Source organism: Olea europaea, unplaced genomic scaffold (genome assembly GCF_002742605.1).
Source record: "Olea europaea var. sylvestris unplaced genomic scaffold, O_europaea_v1 scaffold2080, whole genome shotgun sequence".
In the NCBI taxonomy this organism is placed as follows: Eukaryota; Viridiplantae; Streptophyta; class Magnoliopsida; order Lamiales; family Oleaceae; genus Olea; species Olea europaea.
In genome coordinates this window covers 76052-98962 of record NW_019238725.1, presented here as the reverse complement: position 1 = coordinate 98962, position 22911 = coordinate 76052, and the positions used below count along the sequence as shown (strand labels likewise).

Genomic DNA, 22911 nt, shown 5'->3' with positions numbered 1-22911 from the left:
TTAAGTAGCTGAAGACCTTCACTTATAGCGCCACAAAGATAATGAAGTAACCGTTTAATAAGAGCCTAGTGCTCAGTATTAGGCCTGTGCATAAATTGTGATTGCTTATCAACCGCAAAAGCTCAAGATGAGTAAGAAGGAGATATTTAAGACTCCCAAGTACTTTTCGAAACACTGTAGGTTAATAAAGAGCAATCCTAGACTGCAATGTAAGAGAAGAAGAATTCGTAGAAAGATGAGTTGTCACTGGTTTAGCAGCAGACATATGAGTTCTCTTAAGAATATCCATTAGATTATGAAGTTGAGAAAGCAAAACATCATGGTTGTTTGGGACAACCTCCATACCAAGAAAATATGACAACAAACCAAGATTCTTTAAAGAGAAACAAGTAGCCAAAAGATTAACAAACCGATCTACTAAAGAATTATTATCCTTTGTTATAATCAGGTCATCAACATAAACAAGTAGATAAAGTATGTGTCCATGTGAGTTGAGAACAAAAAGGTAAAATATCAGCATGCAAGTTTTTAAACCCAAAGTTGAGAAAAAAATTGCGAAGTTTTAGATACAGGCTTGGGAACTTACTTGAGCCCATAGATAGCTTTTATAAGTTTATAAACTTGAAATGGATGACCTTGATCAATAAAGCCATGGGGTTGAGCCATGTATACAGTCTTAGAGAGGAGTCTTTGCAAGAAAGCATTATTAATATCAAGTTGACTAAGAGACCAGCCACGACTCATAGCTAGACTTAATACAAGTCGAATAGTGGTGGGTTTAACCACGGGACCGAAAGTATCATGATAATCTACTCCCTGGTGTTGGTAAAAACCTTTTACAACCAAGCGAGCTTTATACCTGTTAATAGAGCCATCCGAGTTACGCTTGATTCTAAAAATCCATTTGCATCCAACAATATTATGACTAAGTTCACGAGATACTAATTCTCATGTCCCATTCCGAACTAGACCATCATACTCTTCTGACATGACCTGGCACCATTTTGAATCTTTAAGAGCTTGGGTCATGGTTGTGGGTTCAATATCAATGGATTTGGATAATTGGATGTGAATGTTAAGTTTCTGTATAAGTTTATGAATGTTAGATTTTGCGCGGGTGGTCAATGAGTGAGTTAGTTGGGACATGATGCGGGAGGCTTGTCTTGTGGGTGGTGGATTAAGTGTTGGTGGGTTGGGAGGGTTGATTCTGGAAGGTGTAGAGTCAGAGGATATGATTTCTATGGTGACAGTTTGTGTTGGAACCTTACCATGGGATTGCCTACTGAAAGGCAAATGTCACAAAATATTAAACTGAGAAGTAAGTAAATGAGAAACAGCCTAAAGTAAAACAGTGCAGAAAATTAAAAATTCAACACAAGATTTCTTTTGGCCTAAGCCCCAGAGGTTCGGCGACCGCGTCAAATACCTTGATCCCCCGTTGAGCATCCAACAAGTTGGATTATGCTCGGTTGCACTATAATAGCCAAAAATTGGCAACGAAGGGTTACAGATGTTCAACAAATACAAGGAGATAGAGCAAAGACACTTATCTCTCAAGATCGAACCCAACACCTTCGAAGAATCACAAAGAATCTTCACTGCTTCCCTCTCAAAACATCACAACTCAAGAGAACACATGATTTTATAGATAATCACTCAGAATATCTAACCAGATCACTAAGATTTACATGTTTAAGGCCTCAAATCAGATATTTGAGCCAAAGAATCAAAAACAGATGAAACCCTAACCAGACGAGAGCTTTTTCTCTCTCATAAAATGAAGAGTCAAACGCGTTAATGAGAGTCAGTCAAGTCCCAAGTGAAACAACACAAAAAATAGAAGGTTCCAGATTCAATCCAACCGTCGAGATCAAGCATCCAGTTGAAAGTGTCAATTTAATAAAGTTGCAATTCATAAAACATGACTTTTTAGCATCGTAAAATCCTGGAAGCATATAACGAAGGTTCAAGTCTCACATTCTCCACCTTGCTACCAGAATTTTTGGAACTATAGTGCAGCCAGGAGCAAATCCTTAACTCATTTTCATTTGCTCTATGTACCTGTACATAAATCACAAAGAATCAACAGATAAAAGTTTCAAATAGTTTAAGAATTTATTTAAAGGAATTACTTTTGTACCCATATCTGATGGATTAAACTGAATAGAAACTTTTTCAATCTTAATTTCACCTTTTGAAATTATATCTCCTATAAAATGGTACTTAACATCAATATGTTTCGATCTATCGTGAAACATAGGATTTTTGCTTAGGTGAATTGCACTTTAGTCATCAGAAAATAGCACAGTGTGATTATCATCAAAATCCATTTCAGTCAGTAAGCCATTTTACCAGATCTCCTCCTTAACAGCATCAGTAGCTGCTATATATTCTGCCTCTGTAGAGGACAGAGCAACTATTTTCTGAAGTTGAGACTTCCAACTAATAGTAGTACCATACAGTGTATAAAAATAGGATGAGGTTGATTTTCTATTATCTCTATTCCCAGCAAAATCAGAAATAGTATACCCTTTCAAACTTATCTCATTTTTATTTGATTTAAACACTAATCCTAAATTTGACAATCCCTTAAGATACCGCAATAACCACTTCAAAGCATGCCAGTGTTCTTCACTAGGATTACTCATGAATATACTTAAAATGTTAATACTATATACAAGGTCAGGTCTAGTGCATATCATTAAGTACATTACAGAACCAATTATATTAACATATGGGATTTTTTACATTCTACCATATTCTTCTTCAGATTTAGGACAACATTCAGAAGACATTTTAAAGTGATTTGCAAGAGAAAGTGTCACAGGTTTACAGTCAAACATATTAAATTTTTTCAAAACTTTTGACACATAATCACATTGATTCAGAAATAGTATATTTTTATCTTTGTTTCTCCAAATTTGCATGCCTAATATTCTTTTGGCAACACCAAAGTCTTTCATATCAAACTCTGATTTTAACTTTGATTTAATATCATCAATTTCAGATTTATCTGAACTAGTCAAAAGCATATCATCCATATAAAGGACCAAATATAATGAGTTTTTAACTCCATCACCTTTATAGTACAGACAAGTATCATATTGGCTTCTTCTAAAATCAAGTTTTAAGACAAAGCTGTCAAACCTCTTGTTCCATTGTCTAGGTGCTTGTTTTAGGTCATACAAAGATTTCTTTAGTAAACAAACAATATTTTCAGGATCACCCTTTGCAAAACCAATAGGATGTTTCATATATATGGTTTTATCCAATTCCTCATACAGAAAGACAGTCTTAACATCAAGTTGATCAAGTTCCCATTTAAATTGAGTAACAATAGCAAACAAGCATCTAATGGTGACATACTTAGCAACAGGAGAAAAAATTTCAGTGTAATTCATACTCTCTTTTTGTGTGAAACCTTTTGCTACAAGTTTGACTTTATATGTAACATTTTTACTGTCACTTTCCCCAAGTTTTACTTTATAAATCCACTTGCAGTCAATCAATTTTTGTCCTTTAGGTTTGTCAACCAAAATCCATGTTTTATTTGTAAGTAATGAGGACATCTCATCTTCCATTGCCATTTTCCAGTTTCTGCTTTCTTTACATTTAATGGCTTCTTCAAAAGAATTTGGCTCACTTTCAAACAGGTCTTGGTAAGAAAATAAAGAACAAATGTGTCACTATCAAATCTGGTAGAGGGTTTGATTTGCCTCCTTTCACTATCTCTTGTGAGTTGATACTCATCAAGGGGAAGAGCTGCAGAATCACTCTCTTTAGTTTGATCAAATTCAGTTTCAGTTTCAGGTAGTGCAACATTTTTTCATTGGCATTATCCCCTACAATAGACACAGAGGTATTCTCATTGCTGCAGGAGGACTCCACCTCAATTTGAACATATTTTTCAGTTGGATTTTTCTCTTTTCATTCAATACATGGCATCATTGACTCATTAAAATAACATCCTTTCTTATTATTACCCTATACCCCTTTTCTGATTTGATCCATAGTCTGTACCCTTTTACATTGTCATCATATCCCAAGAATACACACTTTAATGATCTTGATTCTAATTTACCAATATTTTGATGAGCATAAGCAGTACAGCCAAATACTTTTAGATAAGAGTAATTTACAGGGCTATTTGACCACACAGATTCAGGAACATCAAAGTTTAAAGCACTAGGAGGACTACTATTAATCAAGTAGGTAGCAGTTTTAACTGCTTCACCCCAAAACATCTTAGGCAGTCCATAACTTAAAAGCATACATTTGACTTTGTTCAATAAAGTTCTGTTCATTCTTTCAGCCATTCCATTTTGTTGTGGTGTGTGAGGAGCAGTTTTGTGTCTCATTATACCATATTCTTTATGAAGATTGTCAAATTCATAATTACAGAATTCCAAACCATTATCAGTTCTCAAATATTTTATTTTACAATCAGTCGGATTTTCAACTTGAGTTTTCCAATCCTTAAAAGCAGAAAATGTCTCATCTTTTAATTTCAGTAAATGAACCCAGACTTTCCTTGAAAAATCATCAATTATAAGCAAAAAATACTTGAAACCAATCAATATAGAGACAGAGGTAGGACCCCACAAGTCAGCTTGCAAATACTCAAGTCTTTGTTTGGATTTATGGATTCCAGTTGGAAAAGGAAGTTTAACTTGTTTTCCCAAAATACAATGTTCACAAGTACCAAAATCACCAAGATTATGTTTTCCAAATACACCTTTAGAATGCAGGTTCAGTCCCTTTTTATCAATATGACCAAGTCTTTCATGCCACAATTTAGCCAGAGTAAAGTTTTCAGACATAACAGAAGCAGTTAATCCAACTAAGGGTTTACCATTGAGGCAATAAAGGCCATGTCTCTTAGGGACTGAAGTGACCAAGTCATTCCCCCTAAGAATTTTTATATGTCATTGACTCATAATTATGTTAAACTCCTTGTCATCTAGCATTCCTAAGGACACTAAGTTTTTTTTTTTAATCTGGGACATGTCTTGTGTTCTCAAGGAACAAAACATTATCATTTTCTAATAACAATTTGACAATCCCAATTCCAATCACTTTGCAGGCAAAATTATTGCCCATTATAACCTGCCCCCCTTTAGTTTTCTCCAAATTTATAAAATAGTTTTTATTGGGGCACATGTGAAAGGAACAGTCTGAGTTAAGTTTCCATTCATCACTTTGACATTTTTTAGTACTCATCAAAACAAAACCGTTTTCGGTTTTGGTTTTATCATAGGCCAAGGCATTACTTCCATCAAAAACTTTTTCTTTTGAATCATTTTTCATTTTGAAACAATCTTTTGCAAAATGACTAAGTTTGCCGCAATAATAGCATTTTTTTCACCTTTTGCATTATTCTTGGTCTTACTCCTATCAGTCCACTTTTTATTAGTTTTTGAAAACTTAAAATTTTGAGTAGGTTTTTCAAAGGTTTTTTCCTTTTGTTAAAAAACCAGTTCTAGTGTGACTGTTACCTGATTTAGCCTTGATCTCTAGAGCTTTATTTCTCAAAGCATTGGTTATAACATCAAGTGTGAGTTTATCTCTGCCATATTCAAGTGCAACTTTAATCTCTTTATACTTGTCACTTATGGAGTTCAACAGGACTACAGCCAATTGATCTTTTGAAAGTTTTTCATCACAATTGGCCAAGTCTTGGATAAGTTTTGTAAATCTACTCAAGTTTTCTTCTAAGTCAACTGCAGGATCCATTTTAAAAGAAAAGAATTGTTTTAAAAGAAAACACTTATTTGGAGTAGTTTTGGTCTCATATTTTGCCTTAAGTTTTGCCCAAAGATCAGAGGCAGTGGTGGTTTCACCCACTTCTCTGATCACATTATCAAATAGGTACAAAAATATAGTGCTCCAGGCAATTTCTTCAAGTTCAGATTAGTGGGTGCTAAACTCTCAGGCCATAAATCATCTAATGTCTTAGCACATTTCATTTGCATCAAAATGGCTTTCATTTTCTGACTCCACATATTAAAATCAATTTTATCGTCAAATTGACTAACTTCAAATTTAGCAGTAGCCATTATGCATGCAAGTTATCACACAAAGATTATCAAGGATTCAGAACAATTGAAGCAAGAAGTCCAAGTTACCAATTTGAAATCACAGTAAATATAGAGTAGTACAGGATTTCACTAATCTTAAAATATCAACAGAGAAAGTAGGCAAGATCAATCAATAGAGAGCAATCACTGAGATCAATTACGAGGTTTCAGAGATCCCTCCAGCATGATTCTCTAAAGTTACACACCCGTACTTGATTTATCTAAGATTCCAGAGGCCTCACAGGAACCACTGGACAAAGATTAGTCTCAAGGAGGTTTCAACGGTGTACTGAAAAATTCGAGAAAGTTCAAGAAACCCAAATTTCGTAAATGTAATATACAATAAATTGAAAAGATCTCACCAAGCGAGTTTAATAACTCGAAGTAATTAAAATTTGTTTTTCAGCAGTTCCAAAAATTCCAAATCTGTTGTAGATCCACCTTTCTCTCCAAGATCCAGGTATCATGCTCCTCAGTGTGGCTCTGATACCACTGAAAAGCAAAGGTCACACAATATTAAATTGAGAAGCAAGTAAATCAGAAACGGCCTAAAGTAAAACAGTGCAGAAAATTAAAGATTCAACACAAGATTTCTTTTGGCCTAAACCCCAGAGGTTCGACGACCGCTTCAAATGCCTACATCTCCCGTTGAGCATCCAACAAGTTGGATTACGTTCGATTGCACTATAATAGCCAAAAATTGGCAACGAAGGGTTACAGATGTTTAACAAATACAAGGAGATAGAGCAACGACACTTATCTCTGAAGATCGAACCAAACATCTTCGAAGAATCACAAAGAATCTTCACTGCTTCCCTCTCAAAACATCACAACTCAAGAGAAAACATGATTTTACAGATAATCACTCAAAATATCTAACCAGATCACTAAGATTTACACGTTTAAGGCCTCATATCAGAGATTTGAGCCAGAGAATCAAAACTAGATGAAACTCTAACCAGACGAGAGCTTTTTCTCTCTCATAACACCAAGAGTCAGACGCATTAATGAGAGTCAGTCAAGTGTCAAGTGAAACGGCACAAATAATAGAAGGTTCTAGATTCAATCCAACAGTCCAGGTCAAGCCACGTGTCTCCATCCAGTTGAAAGTGTCAATTTAATAAAGTTGCAATTCATAAAACACGACTTTTCAGCATCATAAAATTATGGAAGCATATAACCAAGGTTCGAGTCTCACACCTACGAATGTCCACATCAGATGGTTGCATAAGTGGTTGGTTGGAAGGGTTGATTGTAGAAGGTGTAAACTCAGGGGATATCGTTCGTGTAGTGACAACTTGTTTTGAAACCTCACAATGGGATTGCTTTTGAATGTCCATATCAGATGGTTGTATGATTGGTGGTGAGGTGTTGACCTGAAGTATTGTTGGAACCCAGGTCGAGATGGTATTAGACTTCGGACATGGAGAGGAGGTAGATAAAGATTTAAAGGGAAAAATAGACTCAATGAATGTAACATGTTTAGAAACATACATTTTTATGTTGAAGGATCATAACAAAGGTATGTCCTTTGAGTTAGAGAATAACTAAGAAATATGCATGCTTTAGAACGAGACTCAAGTTATGAGAATTATATGGTCTAAGCCAAGGATAGTATAGACAACCAAATATTTTAAGTTTAGAATAATTTGGAGATGTATCGAAAATTTATTCATAAGGAGAAGAGAAATTCAATGTAGAAGTTGGCATGCGATTAATTAGATATACTACAGTAACAAAGGCATGATGCCAATTTGTTAAAGGAAGTAAAAAATGATAGAGCAAGGTGAGTCCGGTTTCAACTATATGAAGATGTCGTCTCTCAGAATAGCCATTGTACTCAGGTGCGTGAGATGGTGTAGTTAAATGAGATACACCATGAGTAGCAAGAAAACTGGCAAGAGTTATAAATTCACCACCATTATTCGAATAAAGTGTGTAGATGTTAAGATTGAAATGTCTATCTACAATGGCTTTGAATCTAATAAATACTTTTTTTACTTCATGTTTTTGTTTGAGATGATAAAACCAAATAGAGAAAATGATTTGAAGTGGTTGAGTGGAGAGAAAGGTTGAATTAGAAAATTAAAGTTTATGACTTTCATTGCAGTGGTAGGCATTACATGAAAATAAGAAGAAATAGAAGATAATGCATCTAAATGATATCTAAAATTTATTTGTTTCAAAATGGGAAAGGATGGATGTCCCAATCTGTGATGCCACTCAGTCGATGTGGTCTTGACACTAGAAAATGCAAGCAATGGAGAAGAGATTAGCCACTCATACATACCATCTTTAGTTGGACCCTTCAAAAGTATTTTTTTCGTGCTAAGTTCCTTCACCAAAAAAGAAGAGGGTAAGAATAAAATGGAAACATTGTTGGAAGCGCAAAATTGTGATATAGATATCAATTTTTTTCATGCTAGGCGCACACAAAACATTGTTTAGGGAAAATTTAGCAGTAGGAGTTCTGAGAGAGGTGAAATCAGTGTGACTGATAAGAAGACCCATGCCATCTCCAATCATTATGTCATCAGAACCTGTATAAGTAGAGGAAAGAGATAGATTGCTCAAGTCGGAAGTGACATGGTGGGAAGCAACACTGTCCAGAAGCCATGCTAGAGTGTTGGAATTGTTGGTAGCGAAATGAGCTCTTGATTGCCATTGTGAAGATTGTGTTGTTGCTGTATTTGTATTGTTGGATTGTTCATCTCGGACTAATCGAAATGAAGGACAATGTTTGGTAGTGTGTTCCTGAATTCTACAATTTGACAATAGCCAAGGTATGGTAATAGATAAGGTCGAACACCACTATTGTTACCAGCAGTGTTTGGTGCGGGAAGGCAATCACCATAGTTGGGTGACGGACACTAACTTGTGTTTTTGTTACCATTGTTTGGAGATTTCCAGCTAGTGTTGGACTGTGAACCATTATTGGCTCGACTTGTTAGATTAGCAGAGGCAGGAAAGTAGTGTGTATCAGATTTGTTACCTTACAGAGATGCTTCAAAACTTAATAGCTTTACATGTAGTTCATCGAATCCAATTGGACTATCTCTAGCCTGAACTGTACGAACAATTTCTTTGTAATTCTCACCAAAATTATCAAGTATTTTCTCGGTTAGATCTTCATCATCAAGCGGCGCTCCAAGAATCTCGAGTTTTAATTATCTGTAGAAATTTAGTCATAGTTTGTTTTTTGAGTTGATTTTTCACCTACTTGATCCGTCCATGAGTAGGCTTGGCTAAGTGTTGGCTAGTGAAGACCAAGCTTCTTGTGAAGTTTTAGCTCGAGCAATGAAGGGAATGAAGACACAAGAAAGAGAACCAACCAACTTTGGCAAAAGAAATCTGGGAAGCATTGGAAAGTAAGTACAAGGCGGAAGAAGAAGGTACAAAGCAATTTTTGATTTCTAAGTATTTTGATTTTAAATTCTTAGAAAATATCCCTCTTCTTCCCTAAGTGCATGAGTTGCAAGTGATTGTCAACAAATTAAAGGCGGTGAAAATTGATATACCGGAGACCTTTCAAGTGGGGGCTATAATTGCCAAACTTCCCGGAACTTGGAAAGGATTCCGGAAGAAGATCATGCATAGTTTCGAAGATTATTCTTTGGAACAATTGCAAAAGCATCTTCGAATCGAAAAGGAGTTGAGAATACGTGATAAAACTGAAAATTCTCATGAGGGCTCTTCTAAAGCAAATGCTGTGGAAAAAATAGAACCGCGAGTAAAATCCAACAAAATGAAGACTTCTAGGAACTTTAACAAGTCCAAGAAGAAGACAAAAGGAGGTTATTTTGTGTGTGAAAAATTTGGTCACTCTGCCAAGGATTGTAGGCACCGAAAACAAAATAACTTCGAGGCCAAAGGGAATTCCATCCAAGATGACAAAATTGTGACCACCATAAGTGAAGTAAAAGCAATCAAAGAAAATGTTCCCGGGTGGTGGTATGATACTTATGCTACGGTACCTGTATCATATGATAAATCTTTGTTCAAAACTTATCAAGAAGTGAATGGAGAACAAGAGATTCAAATGGGTAACGAGATGCAGTCCAAGGTGTTTGGAAAAGGAAGTGCAAACATTATCTTCACTTTCAGGTAAACCGTTACTCTAACTAATGTACTACATGTTTCGAATATGAATATGAACCTAGTTAGTGGCAATCTCTTGGAAAAATAGAGCATCAAATGTGTTTATGAGTCCGGCAAACTTGTAGGATACTTTAATGGGAAATTTGTTGGAAAAGGCTATTCGTGTGAAGGAATGGTCAAATTATTTACCGTTGACAATGAAATGAATAAAAGTAATTTTGCTTATACTGTGAATTTATTTTTATTATGACATGCTAGATTAGGTCATGTTGGTAGAAATACAGTGAAACACATGAAAAAATACGACTTGATCTCATATGATGAAATGATGAATATAAATGCAAAATATGTGTAGAATCTAAAATGATTAAAAAATCATATCAAAGTGTTAAAAGAACCTCTAGTATTTTAGAATTAATTCATACTAATATATGTGAACTTAATGGTATGTTAACTAGAGGTGGAAATAAATATTTCATAACTTTTATAGATGAATTTTCTAGATATACATATGTCTATTTGATAAAACGTAAAAGTGAAGCCTTTGACATATTTAAGACATACAAGAATGAGGTTGAAAATTAACTAGGAAAGAAAATTAAAATTTTAAGGAGTGATAGAGGTGGTGAATTTTTTCAATGATTTTAATTTGTTTTGTGAATAACATGGAATTATTCATCAATATTTTTCACCTAGGACACCCGAACAAAACGGCTTGACTAAAAGAAAAAATAGAACATTTGTAGAAATGATAAATGCCATGCTTATTTATGCTAAGTTGCCATTTAACTTGTGGGGTGAAACTTTATTAAATGCATGTAGAATACTTAATAGGATTCTTTCAAAATATACTAAGGTTTCTCCTTATAAATTGTGGAAAGGAAGAAAATCAAACATTTGATACTTCAAAGTGTGGGGGTGTCTTGCCTATTGCAAGAACACGAATCCTAATAGGACGAAATTGGGTCCAAGAGGCATTAAATGTGCCTTGTTGGATATACAAACAATAGCAAATCTTATAGATTACTAAATTTGGAGTCCAATGTGATTATCGAATCCAACGATGTGGAGTTCTTTGAGGATTCGTTATCTTCGGATAATGAATTGAGGGAAAATCTTGAAAATATCCCTAACTCAAGTGGAACACATGATGAAATATCTTCTAAGGATGTTGATGAATCTAGTGAACCACGAAGAAGCAAGAGAACTCGAGTTGAGAAGTCTTTGGGATCGGATGAAATCGATTCTCAACTTATCTCTTTTTACTTAGTAGAGGGAAATGAGTTGAATGTTGTGAGAATAATTCCTTTTGTTTTACAAGTAGAAACCGACCCTAAGACTTATAAAGAAGATATGGCTTCTCGTGATAGCACCTTTTGAAAAGATGCAATTAAGGACGAAATGGATTCGGTAATGTCCAATAATACTTGGGAACTTGTTGATTTACCATCGGGATCCAAGCCTATTGGATGCAAATGGGTATTTAGGAGAAAATACAATGTTGATGGATCCTTAAATACCTTCAAGGCTAGATTAGTAGCTAAAGAATATCGACAAAAGGAAGGAATCGACTATTTTGATACTTATGCATTGGTAGCTAGAATAACATCGATTAGGATATTATTCGCTTTAGCTTCAATATATAACTTGTATATTCATCAAATGGATGTCAAGACGGCATTCCTAAATGGAGATCTCGATGAGAAGGTCTATATGGAACAACCCGAAGGGTTTGCCCTACCTGAAAATGAACATAAAGTGTGCAAGTTGATGAAATCTTTATATGGTCTGAAGCAAGCACCAAAGAAATGGCATGAGAAGTTTGACTTAGCAATAATATCATTCAGGTTTAAACATAATAGCGTTGATAAATGTTTATATTCTAAAGTTTGTGATAATTATGTGACATTTATATGCTTGTTTGTTGACGAATGCTGATTATGAGTTATCACATGGACGGAATAGAAGAAACAAAAATGTTTCTTTCTTCCACATTCAAGATGAAGGATCTTGGACAAATGGATACCATTTTAGATATCAAAGTCACAAAGACTAGTGGGGGTTACTATATAAGTCAATCACATTAAATTGAGAATGTGATAAATAAGTTCAAACATTTGAACATAAAGGAATGTAGTACCCTGATTGATCCAAGTTCAAAACTAATAAAGAATGATGGAAGGGTGATTGCTCAATTGGAATATGCAAGTGCTATAGGGAGTCTTATGTATGCTATTCAATGCACAAGACCGGATATAGCTTATGCAATAAGTAAACTTAGTAGGTTTACTAGCAATCCGAGTAATGATCATTGGAAGGCTATTGTGAGAGTTCTTGGATACTTAAAGAAAACCAAGAACTTGGGCCTACAATATACTAATTTCTCGACGATATTGGAAGGATTTACCGATGCTAGTTGGATATCTAGCACGGGTGAAAGTAAACCCACTTCGGGTTGGGCATTCACTCTTGGAGGAGGTGATGTTTCTTGAAAATCAAATAAACAAACATGTATAACACACTCGACCATGGAATCTAAATTTGTAGCTTTATCGGATACCGGGAAAGAGGGTGAGTGGCTTAAGGATCTCTTATATGAGATATCTTTGGGATCGAAGAATATCTCTTCAATACCTATCATGTGTGATAGTCAAGCCATGTTAGTAAATGCATATGACGAGGTATATAATGGAAACTCTAGATATACGAGTCTGAGACATGACTACATAAGGAAATTAATCAAAAATGGAAAATTTTTCCTAAATTATGTAAGGTCAACTGAGAATTTAGCGGATCCTTTAACTAAAGCACTAAATAGAGATTTAGTGGCGTCTACTTCGAGTAGGATGGGGTTGAAACTCCTTAATTAAAAAGGTCCACCAATGACGGCAACCCTACTTGTCATTACTCAAAAGGTAATCCACGGGTTCAAAGGGTAACAACAAGTCAGTTGATATGTGGATAGTTGCAGCATTATTTAAATCCACAATGACCCTATCCTAATTAAATAATGCTGGTTGTTACTGAAGTGAGGGTTGAGCATTAAAAATCTTAATAAAGTTCAGTGCTAAAATACACGTATCTCTAAAAGTAACAAAGATACTGGAAGAACTTCACCTAAATGAACTTCAAGATGGTGCTGCCTCAATAGAGAGTTGGAGTTTCTTTCTTAAAAGTACATTGAATAGGATGAGCGCAAGGCCATAAAAGCGCTAAGCGAGTTGAGGAACTTGAGAACACTTGAGACTTATGTGTGTGTTCTTACCGGTATTGTCACAAGAAATAATTGGTTCAAAACTTACGTGCTACCTCTAATTTCGACTTTACTTTATTTAAATTACACTATGGTTAGATTCAAATCGAAAGATATCTAATCTTTATGCATAAGTGTCATTTTTTTGAATATGTGATCGTATTGATTTTGAACAAGTGGGGGATTGTTGAAAATTTGTTCAAAATCAATGGAATGATAATGGACTTATTGTTGGGCTCAATTTTGGAATTGGTAGAATCAAAAGAAATTGAAAAATACAAATTTTGATTTTTTGCCTATACGTACGCACAAGCTTAATTTTGTGCGTACGCGAGATGTATTTTGACAAATTTTGCTTTTACTATGTGTACGCAGGGTTTATACTATGCGTACGCATAGTATTAAAAAATAGCCGTTGGCTGATTTTTCAATTTGAAACTTGGGAGCCGTTTTGGACTAAAAGTTGCCACTTTTCATCTTATTTTGGCACCATTTCGTGATGCATTGATTGAGACCTATAAATAGGTGATGAATGATCAATACAAACATTATTAGGATCATTGAAAACATCTTGAGATCCATATATCATTCCATATTGAATGAAACTATTGATTTACATTCATATTCAAGATCTTCCTTTGTGTTCTTAAAATTTTGGAGGACTGCACTTGTGCTTTGGTGTTTAATCCTTTACAAGGCTTGATATTATCCTAAAAATCATTTGCCAAAACCCTTAAGCATCTCATTCAATCTCGAGAGGGGGCAAATATAGTTTGAGGACAACGATCCCGTATTCAAACCTCAAATTCGTTCTTGACGTATTTCGTGATTTCTATTCATTTTGTTTCTATAATTTTGTTGTTGTTTCTTCTCCAACCCCTTATTTTCCAACAATTGTTGTAGTAGAGGAGTTGTTGAGAGGTTCGATTGTCATAATGATTGATTAAGAGATAGGGGAGAGAAAAAAAAATTAAAGCTCTGATACCATAATAGAATAGAAGATTGAGAGAAATTGCAGTATCTTTATTGAATACTATCATCAGCAAAATATATATAGCCAAGATACAACAAAATGTCTAGTCACAAGCTCAAATACAAGGATCAGAATTACAAAGTTTTAATATAAAAAAACTCTATATGATTTGTTCTAACTATTAGATAGAATTTGATCTTTAACACTTGAAGTATATTTGCAACACCGTATTAATTTCATCAACTTTTCTCAAATTTACTAAGAATGAATTTGCTAATACAAGAAAAAGTAACACTTCGTCACTTTTTGACCAATCTCAAGGACAACATCGACTTTTAAAATAGTTTTATGTGCATTGGTTATGTATATTGTTAGAATTTTAGTTGTTCAAAATAATAATAATAATAATAAAATAAAAAAATGAATATTGTTTTGGGCATAACCATGCGGCCGCATGGGCAGCTGCATGAGGCCCTTCCGAAAATGGGAGAGCCACTTGCACTATAACCATGCGACATGTGACCGCATGGTTATAGCCCATGCAGTCGCATGGTTATACAAAGTAACCGTTGGGAATTCATTTTTTACCTTTTTTTTAATTTGGTGCATTTTCAACATAATTTTGCACCATTTCGTGGGAACCCTTCAAAGCCTATAAATAGGTGTTCCAATTGCAATGAAAAACACTCTTAAGAAAATTAAGAAATCCACCCCAAAATTATTCTCCCAAATTATCACATAATCAATCATATATCTATTTTCACTTGTTCTTTGTGAAAGATACACTTTGCTTTTGGTGTTCTTCACACAAAGACTTGTTCAATCCTACAAACTATTTGCCGAAACTCCTCAAAAGCATTGGAAAGGGGGCAAATAACGTTTGAGGATAGCGTTATTATTTTCGTATTCAAGCCTCTAATCATATCTATATTCTTTTCTTCTTTGGTATTACCAATTTTCTTCTCTTCATTGCTTTAAATTTCCAACAAACTCAAACGTTATTGTATTTACTGCAATGGAGTCGGAATCTACTATTGCTACTATCAAAATGATGAATCAAAATCTGTTGCATTTGGATAGATTCGATGGTGCAAACTTTACAAGATGTCAAGACAAACTCAAATTTCTTCTAACGGCGTTGAAGATCTTCTACGTGCTTGATTCAAAATTGAAACCCATTCCCGATGCAACTGACAAGGACACAGAAGAAATTCGCATAGAAAGGAAGAAACGAGAAGAAGATGAATTTATATACCGTGGGCATATTCTAAATGCATTGTCCGATCGACTATATGATGTCTACACAAACACTACTTCGGCTAAAGAAATCTGGTATGCATTAGAAAGCAAATACAAAGCCGAGGAAAAAGGTACTAAAAAGTTTTTAATATCTAAATATTTTGATTTTAAATTTTTAGACAATATACCTTTATTGCCTCAAGTACATGAGTTACAAATAATTGTGAACAAGTTGAAAGTGGTAAAAATTGAACTTCCCGAAATTTTCCAAGTCTGAGCAATTATTGCTAAACTCCCTGATTCTTGGAGAGGATATAGAAAGAAAATTCTTCACAATTCCGAAGATTTTTCTTTAAAAGATATACAGAAACATCTTCGCATTGAGGAAGAATCACGGGCAAGAGATAAGATTGAAAATTCTTATGATGGCTCTTCGAAAGCCAATGCCGTGGACAATGTGGACAGCTCCAACAAGTTCAAAAAGAAAGGAAAATTTCTTAGTCCTAGAAAGGATCAAGGAAAATTCAAAAACAAAACCAAAGGACCGTGCTATGTTTGTAGGAAACCGGGACACTATGCTAAAGATTGCAGGCATAGGAAACAACATAAGAAGGAAGGACAAGTGAACTCTGTTGATAAAATTATTGCAACAGTGAGTGAAATTAATGCAATCCAAGGCAAAGTTCCGGGCTGGTGGTACGATACATGCACTACAATCCATGTATGTTATGATAAGTCTCTCTTCAAAACTCATCGTGACATTGAAGACAACCAAGAAATACAAATGGGAAATGAAGGAAGATCAAAGGTGATCGGTAAAGGAAATGTTGAACTACTTTTCACTTCAGGAAAGAAGATCACTTTGACAAATGTCCTGCATGTAACGAAAATGAATAGGAACTTAGCAAGTTGTGTACTCTTGGGAAAATTTGGGATTAAATCTGTCTTTGAATCTGGAAAACTTGTATTAACCCATAGTGGGCATTTTGTTGGAAAGGGCTATTCCACCGAAGGAATGGTCAAGCTATGTACTGTTGATGATAACTCAAATAAAATTAAATCTTTTGCATATGTTATTGATTCATTTAATTTATGGCGTGGTAGATTAGCACCTATAGGATTTAGTACTATGAAAAGAATGATTAAATGTGGATTAATACAATGTGATATTGATAACTTAGAAAAATGTGAAATATGTGTTAAATAAAAAATGATTAAGAAGTCATTTCATAGCATAGAAAAAAACAACAGAATTACTTGAACTTGTTCATTCCGACATTTGTGAATTGAATGGAATATTAACTAGAGGCGGTAATAGATATTTTATTACTTTTATTGCTGATTGTTTTAGGTATACTTACGTATACTTACTTAAACATAAGGATGAAGCCTTTAGTGCCTTTAAAACTTACAAGAATGAAGTTGAAAATCAATTAGGAAGAAAATTAATGACTTTAAGAAGTGATAGAGGTGGAGAGTATTTTTCAAATGAATTTAACATATTTTGTGAACAAAGTGCAATAATACATCAATCTTCTGCACCTAGAACACCGGAACAAAATAGATTAGCAGAAAGAAAGAATAGAACTTATTTGGAAATGATAAATGCTATGTTATTAAATTCTGAATTACCTTTTAACTTATGGGGTGAAGTATTACTTTGTGCTTGTCATATAACAAATAGAATTCCTATGAAAAAGAATAAAATTTCTCCATATGAACTTTGGAAAGGTAGAAAACCAAATATTAATTATTTTAAAGTGTGGGGGTGCCTTGCATATTGTAAAAATATGGATCCAAAGAGAACCAAGTTTGGTCCTAGAGGTATCAAATGTGTCTTTGTAGGATATGCCCTTAATAGCAAAGCCTATAGGTTATTAAATCTCGAATCGAAAGTTATAATAGAATCAAGAGATGTGGAATTCTTCGAGAATGTGATGGTAGCTAGGAAATCTGAAAATAGTAAGGATATTCCAACCTTTAAAAGCTCACCAAAAGAGACATCCATAAAGGATGTTGACTTTGAACCTCGAAGAAGCAAAAGAACAAGAAAGGGAAAGAACTTAGGATCTAATGAAATAGATTCCCAACATATTTTCTTTTACTTAGTAGAAGGAGATAGGAAGGATGTTGTAAGAGAAATTCCTCTTGTTCTTCAAGTGGAAAGTGATCCTAAGACTTATAAGGAAGCAATTCAATCTAGAGATTATATATTCTAGAAAGAAACTATAAATAATGAAATGGAATCTATTATTTCAAATAACACTTGGGAAATAGTTGACCTATCAGCAGGTTCAAAGGCTATTGGTTGTAAATGGGTATTTAAAAAGAAATATAAATCTGATGGGTCGCTTAATACTTATAAGGCTAGATTGGTAGCTAAAGGGTATCGTCAAAGGGAAGGAATTGATTACTTTGACACATATGCACCAGTGGCAAGGATAACCTGAATAAGGATTTTATTTGCACTAGCATCTATATATGATTTATATGTTCATCAAATGGACGTAAAAACGACATTTTTAAATGGAGATCTCGAAGAGGAGGTCTATATGGAACAACCGGAAGGGTTTGTTCTACCGAGAAATGAACATAAGGTGTGCAAATTAATTAAATCTTTATATGGATTAAAGCAAGCTCCCAAAAAGTGGCATGAGAAATTTGACTCTAAAATAATGTCAAATGGATTTAATCACAATTCAGTAGATAAATGTCTCTACACAAAAGTGAATGGTGATATAATCACATTAGTGTGTCTATATGTTGATGATATGCTAATCATTAGTAACAATATAGACGAAATCAAAGAAACAAAATGATTTGTATCCTCTACTTTCAAAATGAAAGATCTTGGAGAAGTAGATACTATCCTTGGAATCAAAGTAAAGAAGGATAGTGGGGGTTTTACATTAAGTCAATCACATTATGTTGATAATGTGATAAATAAATTTAAACATTTGAACATTAAAGATGCGAGTACCCCTATAGATCCACATATAAAATTAATCAAAAATGAAGGTAGAGCAATTGTACAAATAGAATATGCAAGTGCAATTGGAAGTCTTATGTACACATCATAATGTACAAGACCTGATGTGGCATTTGCTGTAAGTAAACTAAGTAGGTTTACTAGCAATCCAAGGTCGGAACATTGGAAAGCCATTGGTAAGGTTCTTGGTTACCCAAAGAAAACCAAAAATCTTGGGCTACAATATACCAAGTATCCTAAAATATTGGAAGGATATACCGATGCAAGTTGGATATCAAGTGCAGGAGAAAATAAATCCACATCTGGATGGATTTTCACTCTTGGAGGTAGTGCAGTTTCTTGGAAGTTTAAGAAACAAACTTGCATTACACATTCAACTATGGAATCAGAGTTTGTAGCTTTGGCTAAAACAGGGAAAGAAGCAGAGTGGCTGAAGGACCTATTATAAGAAATACCTTTAGACATAAATGATATTTCCTCCATACCTATTTTGTGTGATAGTCAAGCTACTTTAGCTCGAGCATATAACGAAGTATATAATGGAAAGTCTAGACATATGAGTCTAGGACACGAATATGTAAGGAAATTAATCAAGCATGGAGTAATTTCTCTTATATTTGTTAGTTAAGTGAAAACTTAGCTGATCTATTTACCAAACCTCTCACAAGAGAGTTAGTGAAATCAACATCAAGTAAAATGAGTTTAAAACTTCTTAAATAGATTCACCAATAACGGCAACCCTACCAAAATATACTAAACTAGTATATATATAGGTTCAAAGGGTAATAACAAGTTATTCGATAAGTGGATGAATTTCAACACTATTAGATATATTGAAATTATATCTTTGAAACTAGTGTTGGTTATTACTGTTGGAGGGATGAGTTAATTAAATTCTTAATGAAGTTCAGTACGGCGTACAAGTATCTGTAAAAGTAACAAAAATACTGGAAGAACTTCACTTATGTGAACTTCGAGGTGGTGCCTTTTTTCTCTATAAAAGTTCAACGAAATAGGATTAGTGCAAGGTCATATTAGCACTAAGCGAGTTAGAGGAACTTGTGAAAAGTTTAACACGTGTGTGTGATTTCATCGGTATGGTCACAAAGAATAACTGGTTCAAAGCACTTTAGCTACTTGGAATTCTGATAATACTTTATGAGATTTACATTATGAATAGATTCAAATCGAAAAGATATCTAATTTTTATGCATAAGTGTTAATTATTTGATTATGTGATAGACACTGATTTTGAACAAGTGGGGGATTATTAGAATTTTAGTTGTTCAAAATAATAATAATAATAATAATTAAAAAAGAATATTGTTTTGGGCTTAACCATGCGGCCGCATGAGGCTTTCCCATTTTGCACTATAACCATGCAACCGCATGGTTATACAAAGTAACCATTGGAGATTCGTTTTTCACCGTTTTTCTTTTGAATTTGGTGCCTTCTCAACATAATTTTGCACCATTTCGTGGGAACCCTTCAAATCCTATAAATAGGTGTTCCAATTGCAATGAAAAATACTCTTGAGAAAATTAAGAAATCCACCCCAAAATTATTCTCCCAAATTATCACATAATCAATCCTATACCTATTTTCACTAGTTCTTTGTGAAAGATACACTTTGCTTTTGGTGTTCTTCACACAAAGGCTTGTTCAATCCTACAAACTATTTGCCAGAACTCCTCAAAAGTATTGGAAAGGGGGCAAATAACGTTTGAGGATAACGTTATCATTTTCGTGTTCAAGTCTCTAATCATATCTATATTCTTTTCTTCTTTGGTATCACCAATTTTCTTCTCTTCATTGCTTTAAATTTCCAACATATATGATAAAGGTTTTAACAACTTTTAACACATGCATACAAACATATACATATGCGTATCAATGAAACAAATTTTTACCTTTTTGACCTTTATAATATTGTCCAATATTTTGCATTAAAGTTAGCATTATTTAGTATTTACACATAATTAATGGAAACTTGAAAATTCGGTTGCTCCATTGACTCTTTTTTGGCATATAAATTCTGCATTTAGTAAATGATCTTTAGTGTATAACTTTAATAGCAATTTACCAATTTATCGGGCTCCACTCACGTTACATACAAGCAAATATCACTTAGTTTTAATCGAAGAAAAATAAAATAATTCAAATAAAAGAATACCATTTACATGCATATCCAAGCTAAGTAACAATCATAAAAAGTTGATTTGCCCCATTAATTGCATGTATTAAATTGGACCCACCCATCAAAATTATAGTACGGACTCCACAAAGACTTTAATAATTTTTTTACACCTTTCCTTGGCTGGCTGGCATGGCAACTCCCAATAACAATTCCAAATTATTCTCATGCCAAGCTTTTGCTCGTGGGCATACCCTTAAAACCCAAATTATGAGTTTATAAAAAAATGAGAGTAAATTAATTAATTATTGGTTAGGACCTAAAGGGTGCCCTGTGAGGAATGCCCTTTCTTCTTCTTGCGCTAGAAGACGGTCTAGTAGGTGAGGGCCGGTAAATGTCTTTTTCCGCACCTTCGCGCAATTTTTCTTCTTCTTCTTCCTCGTCCATTACTCTTCTTGATATCCCTTCATTTCCGTCCCCATTATTCTTCTTTATTGCTACAACCTATATTTTTAAATAAAATAAAATCAATTCAATTCGTATAAATGGCGACGATGATAGTAATGAGACGAGGGTTACAATGAATGTTACTACGTACTAACCTTGCATCCCAATGAACAAAAACGAAATGCGTCAACGAGGTTTCTTCCACAAATTTCACAAATGTGAGAAACTGTCTTTCCACCTTTAGGCTGAGGTCTTTCGTTCAGAAACAAAACCCTTGCACCGTTTATTACATATGTTTGAACTCCACTTATATCCAAAACCTTCTGAATTTCCGATACCCGAACCACATCATGGTATGAAGATCGCCTTATCTACATATTCACAAACGAACTTAATTAATTCCACGTAGTAATTAACGATGTTTTCAACCAAAAAAAGAGAGAAATCCTCACCCACCTGAATCACTTGATGATCTTTGTGTTTTGATGAACGGCAATATAAACAAAATGCATCACTATTGCAATCTAAACAATACATATTACATTCACTCCTGGCGGCGTCGCCGTGACTCCGGCAGACTCTGAAAAAGGCGGTGATTAACAGCCGCTCTAGCCACGGCGGAACCACCATTATGTCCTGCTAAAACCCATTGAATAGAGTCAGTCATGCAAAATCTAGAGAGAGAAATACAATTCTGTAAAACATTACCATCATCGAATTGGGATTTGTACAAATGGAGATTTTTCGGATGGAAATTTGGAGAGAGAGAGAGAGAGAGAGAGGAGGGAGGCCTAACCTTAACAACCAGCAACTTAGAATTCAACTACGAAACATCAACTAGTACAGACTAAGGAGGGATCAATTAAACCAGAAATTAACAAAACTAACGACAGAGATTAAAGTGGGTCGCTCAAGATGTGTATTAGCCGTCGATCTTGAGAGAGAAACCGATGGAAGAATTTGGCGCTTACGCGACTTTAAGCTTCTTTGCGTCTCTACGTGGGCACAAGGGTCGGCCGCTAGACACGTTAAAGAATTTATAGCCTGTGAAACGGTGCCGTTTTATTCCTTTCCTAACGTGGCAGACGTTAAGTGGTTATTAATTGGGACCCGCAGTATGGTGTTTTTTGTTGTTGATGACGTAGATTTGAGGTAATGAATACGTATAAAATAAGAACCGTTTGTCATAACTTTTAAAAGGTTAAAACCAGTTTTTAAGAACTAAAAACTACTTTTGGACTTATTTAATTAATTTTATGAAAGAATTTTTTTAATTTAAAATTTTTTTTAAAGAAAGTTGATCTAATATAATTTTCTCTAAAAACATTTCTGAAATAAGAAGCTCTCTTACAAATTATTTTTCAAACAAAATAAAAATAAGGATCATGCTATAGGGGTCACAATGAATCAAAAAATCGTGAGCCTCCTTCTTGTAAGGGAGTTGTCATTTTCGATTTTACAAATAGCAAAATTCTACTTCAAAATCTTTTCTACAAAAAATAAAAGTAAAAATAGAAATCATACCAAACGTACCAAAATTACCCTCAAGATGGTGCTACATTTTCATTGAGACAACATAATTTTAGGCAGCATGTCCACTCAACCAATATTTTTAAATCAAACCTTTGATTAGTTGTTTAGTTAATTTAGGAATAATCAAGATAAAATTTGCCCGATATGAAAGCAGCAAGAAAATTCAT

General features: G+C 34.2%; 1 protein-coding gene across 3 annotated transcripts; it reads right to left on the bottom strand.

Moving 5' to 3' along the window:
• Positions 1-20794: 20794 nt before the first annotated feature.
• Positions 20795-22207, bottom strand: LOC111380019 (uncharacterized protein At3g50808-like). 3 transcript variants are annotated; one of them, XM_023003479.1, is made up of 4 exons: positions 21920-22207; positions 21668-21847; positions 21367-21582; positions 20795-21268 (listed from the first exon to the last, which is right to left on the bottom strand). In XM_023003479.1, the coding sequence occupies exons 1-4, from the start codon at positions 21923-21925 to the stop codon at positions 21077-21079; spliced, it is 594 nt and encodes a 197-aa protein (XP_022859247.1). In that variant the 5' UTR covers positions 21926-22207; the 3' UTR covers positions 20795-21076. The 3 variants fall into 3 exon arrangements, with proteins under 3 accessions (XP_022859247.1, XP_022859249.1, XP_022859248.1); XM_023003481.1 differs by having other exon boundaries at positions 21668-21850; positions 22008-22207; XM_023003480.1 differs by having other exon boundaries at positions 22008-22207.
• Between the last annotated feature and the right edge of the window lie 704 nt (positions 22208-22911).

Excerpts from the sequence above, each read along its gene's own strand:
- LOC111380019 (XM_023003479.1), bottom strand. Across the intron at positions 21,583-21,667 it reads AAGATCATCAAGTGATTCAG|ATAAGGCGATCTTCATACCA; the intron begins GTGGGTGAGGAT and ends GTGAATATGTAG. Across the intron at positions 21,269-21,366 it reads TTTGTTCATTGGGATGCAAG|GTTGTAGCAATAAAGAAGAA; the intron begins GTTAGTACGTAG and ends TTAAAAATATAG.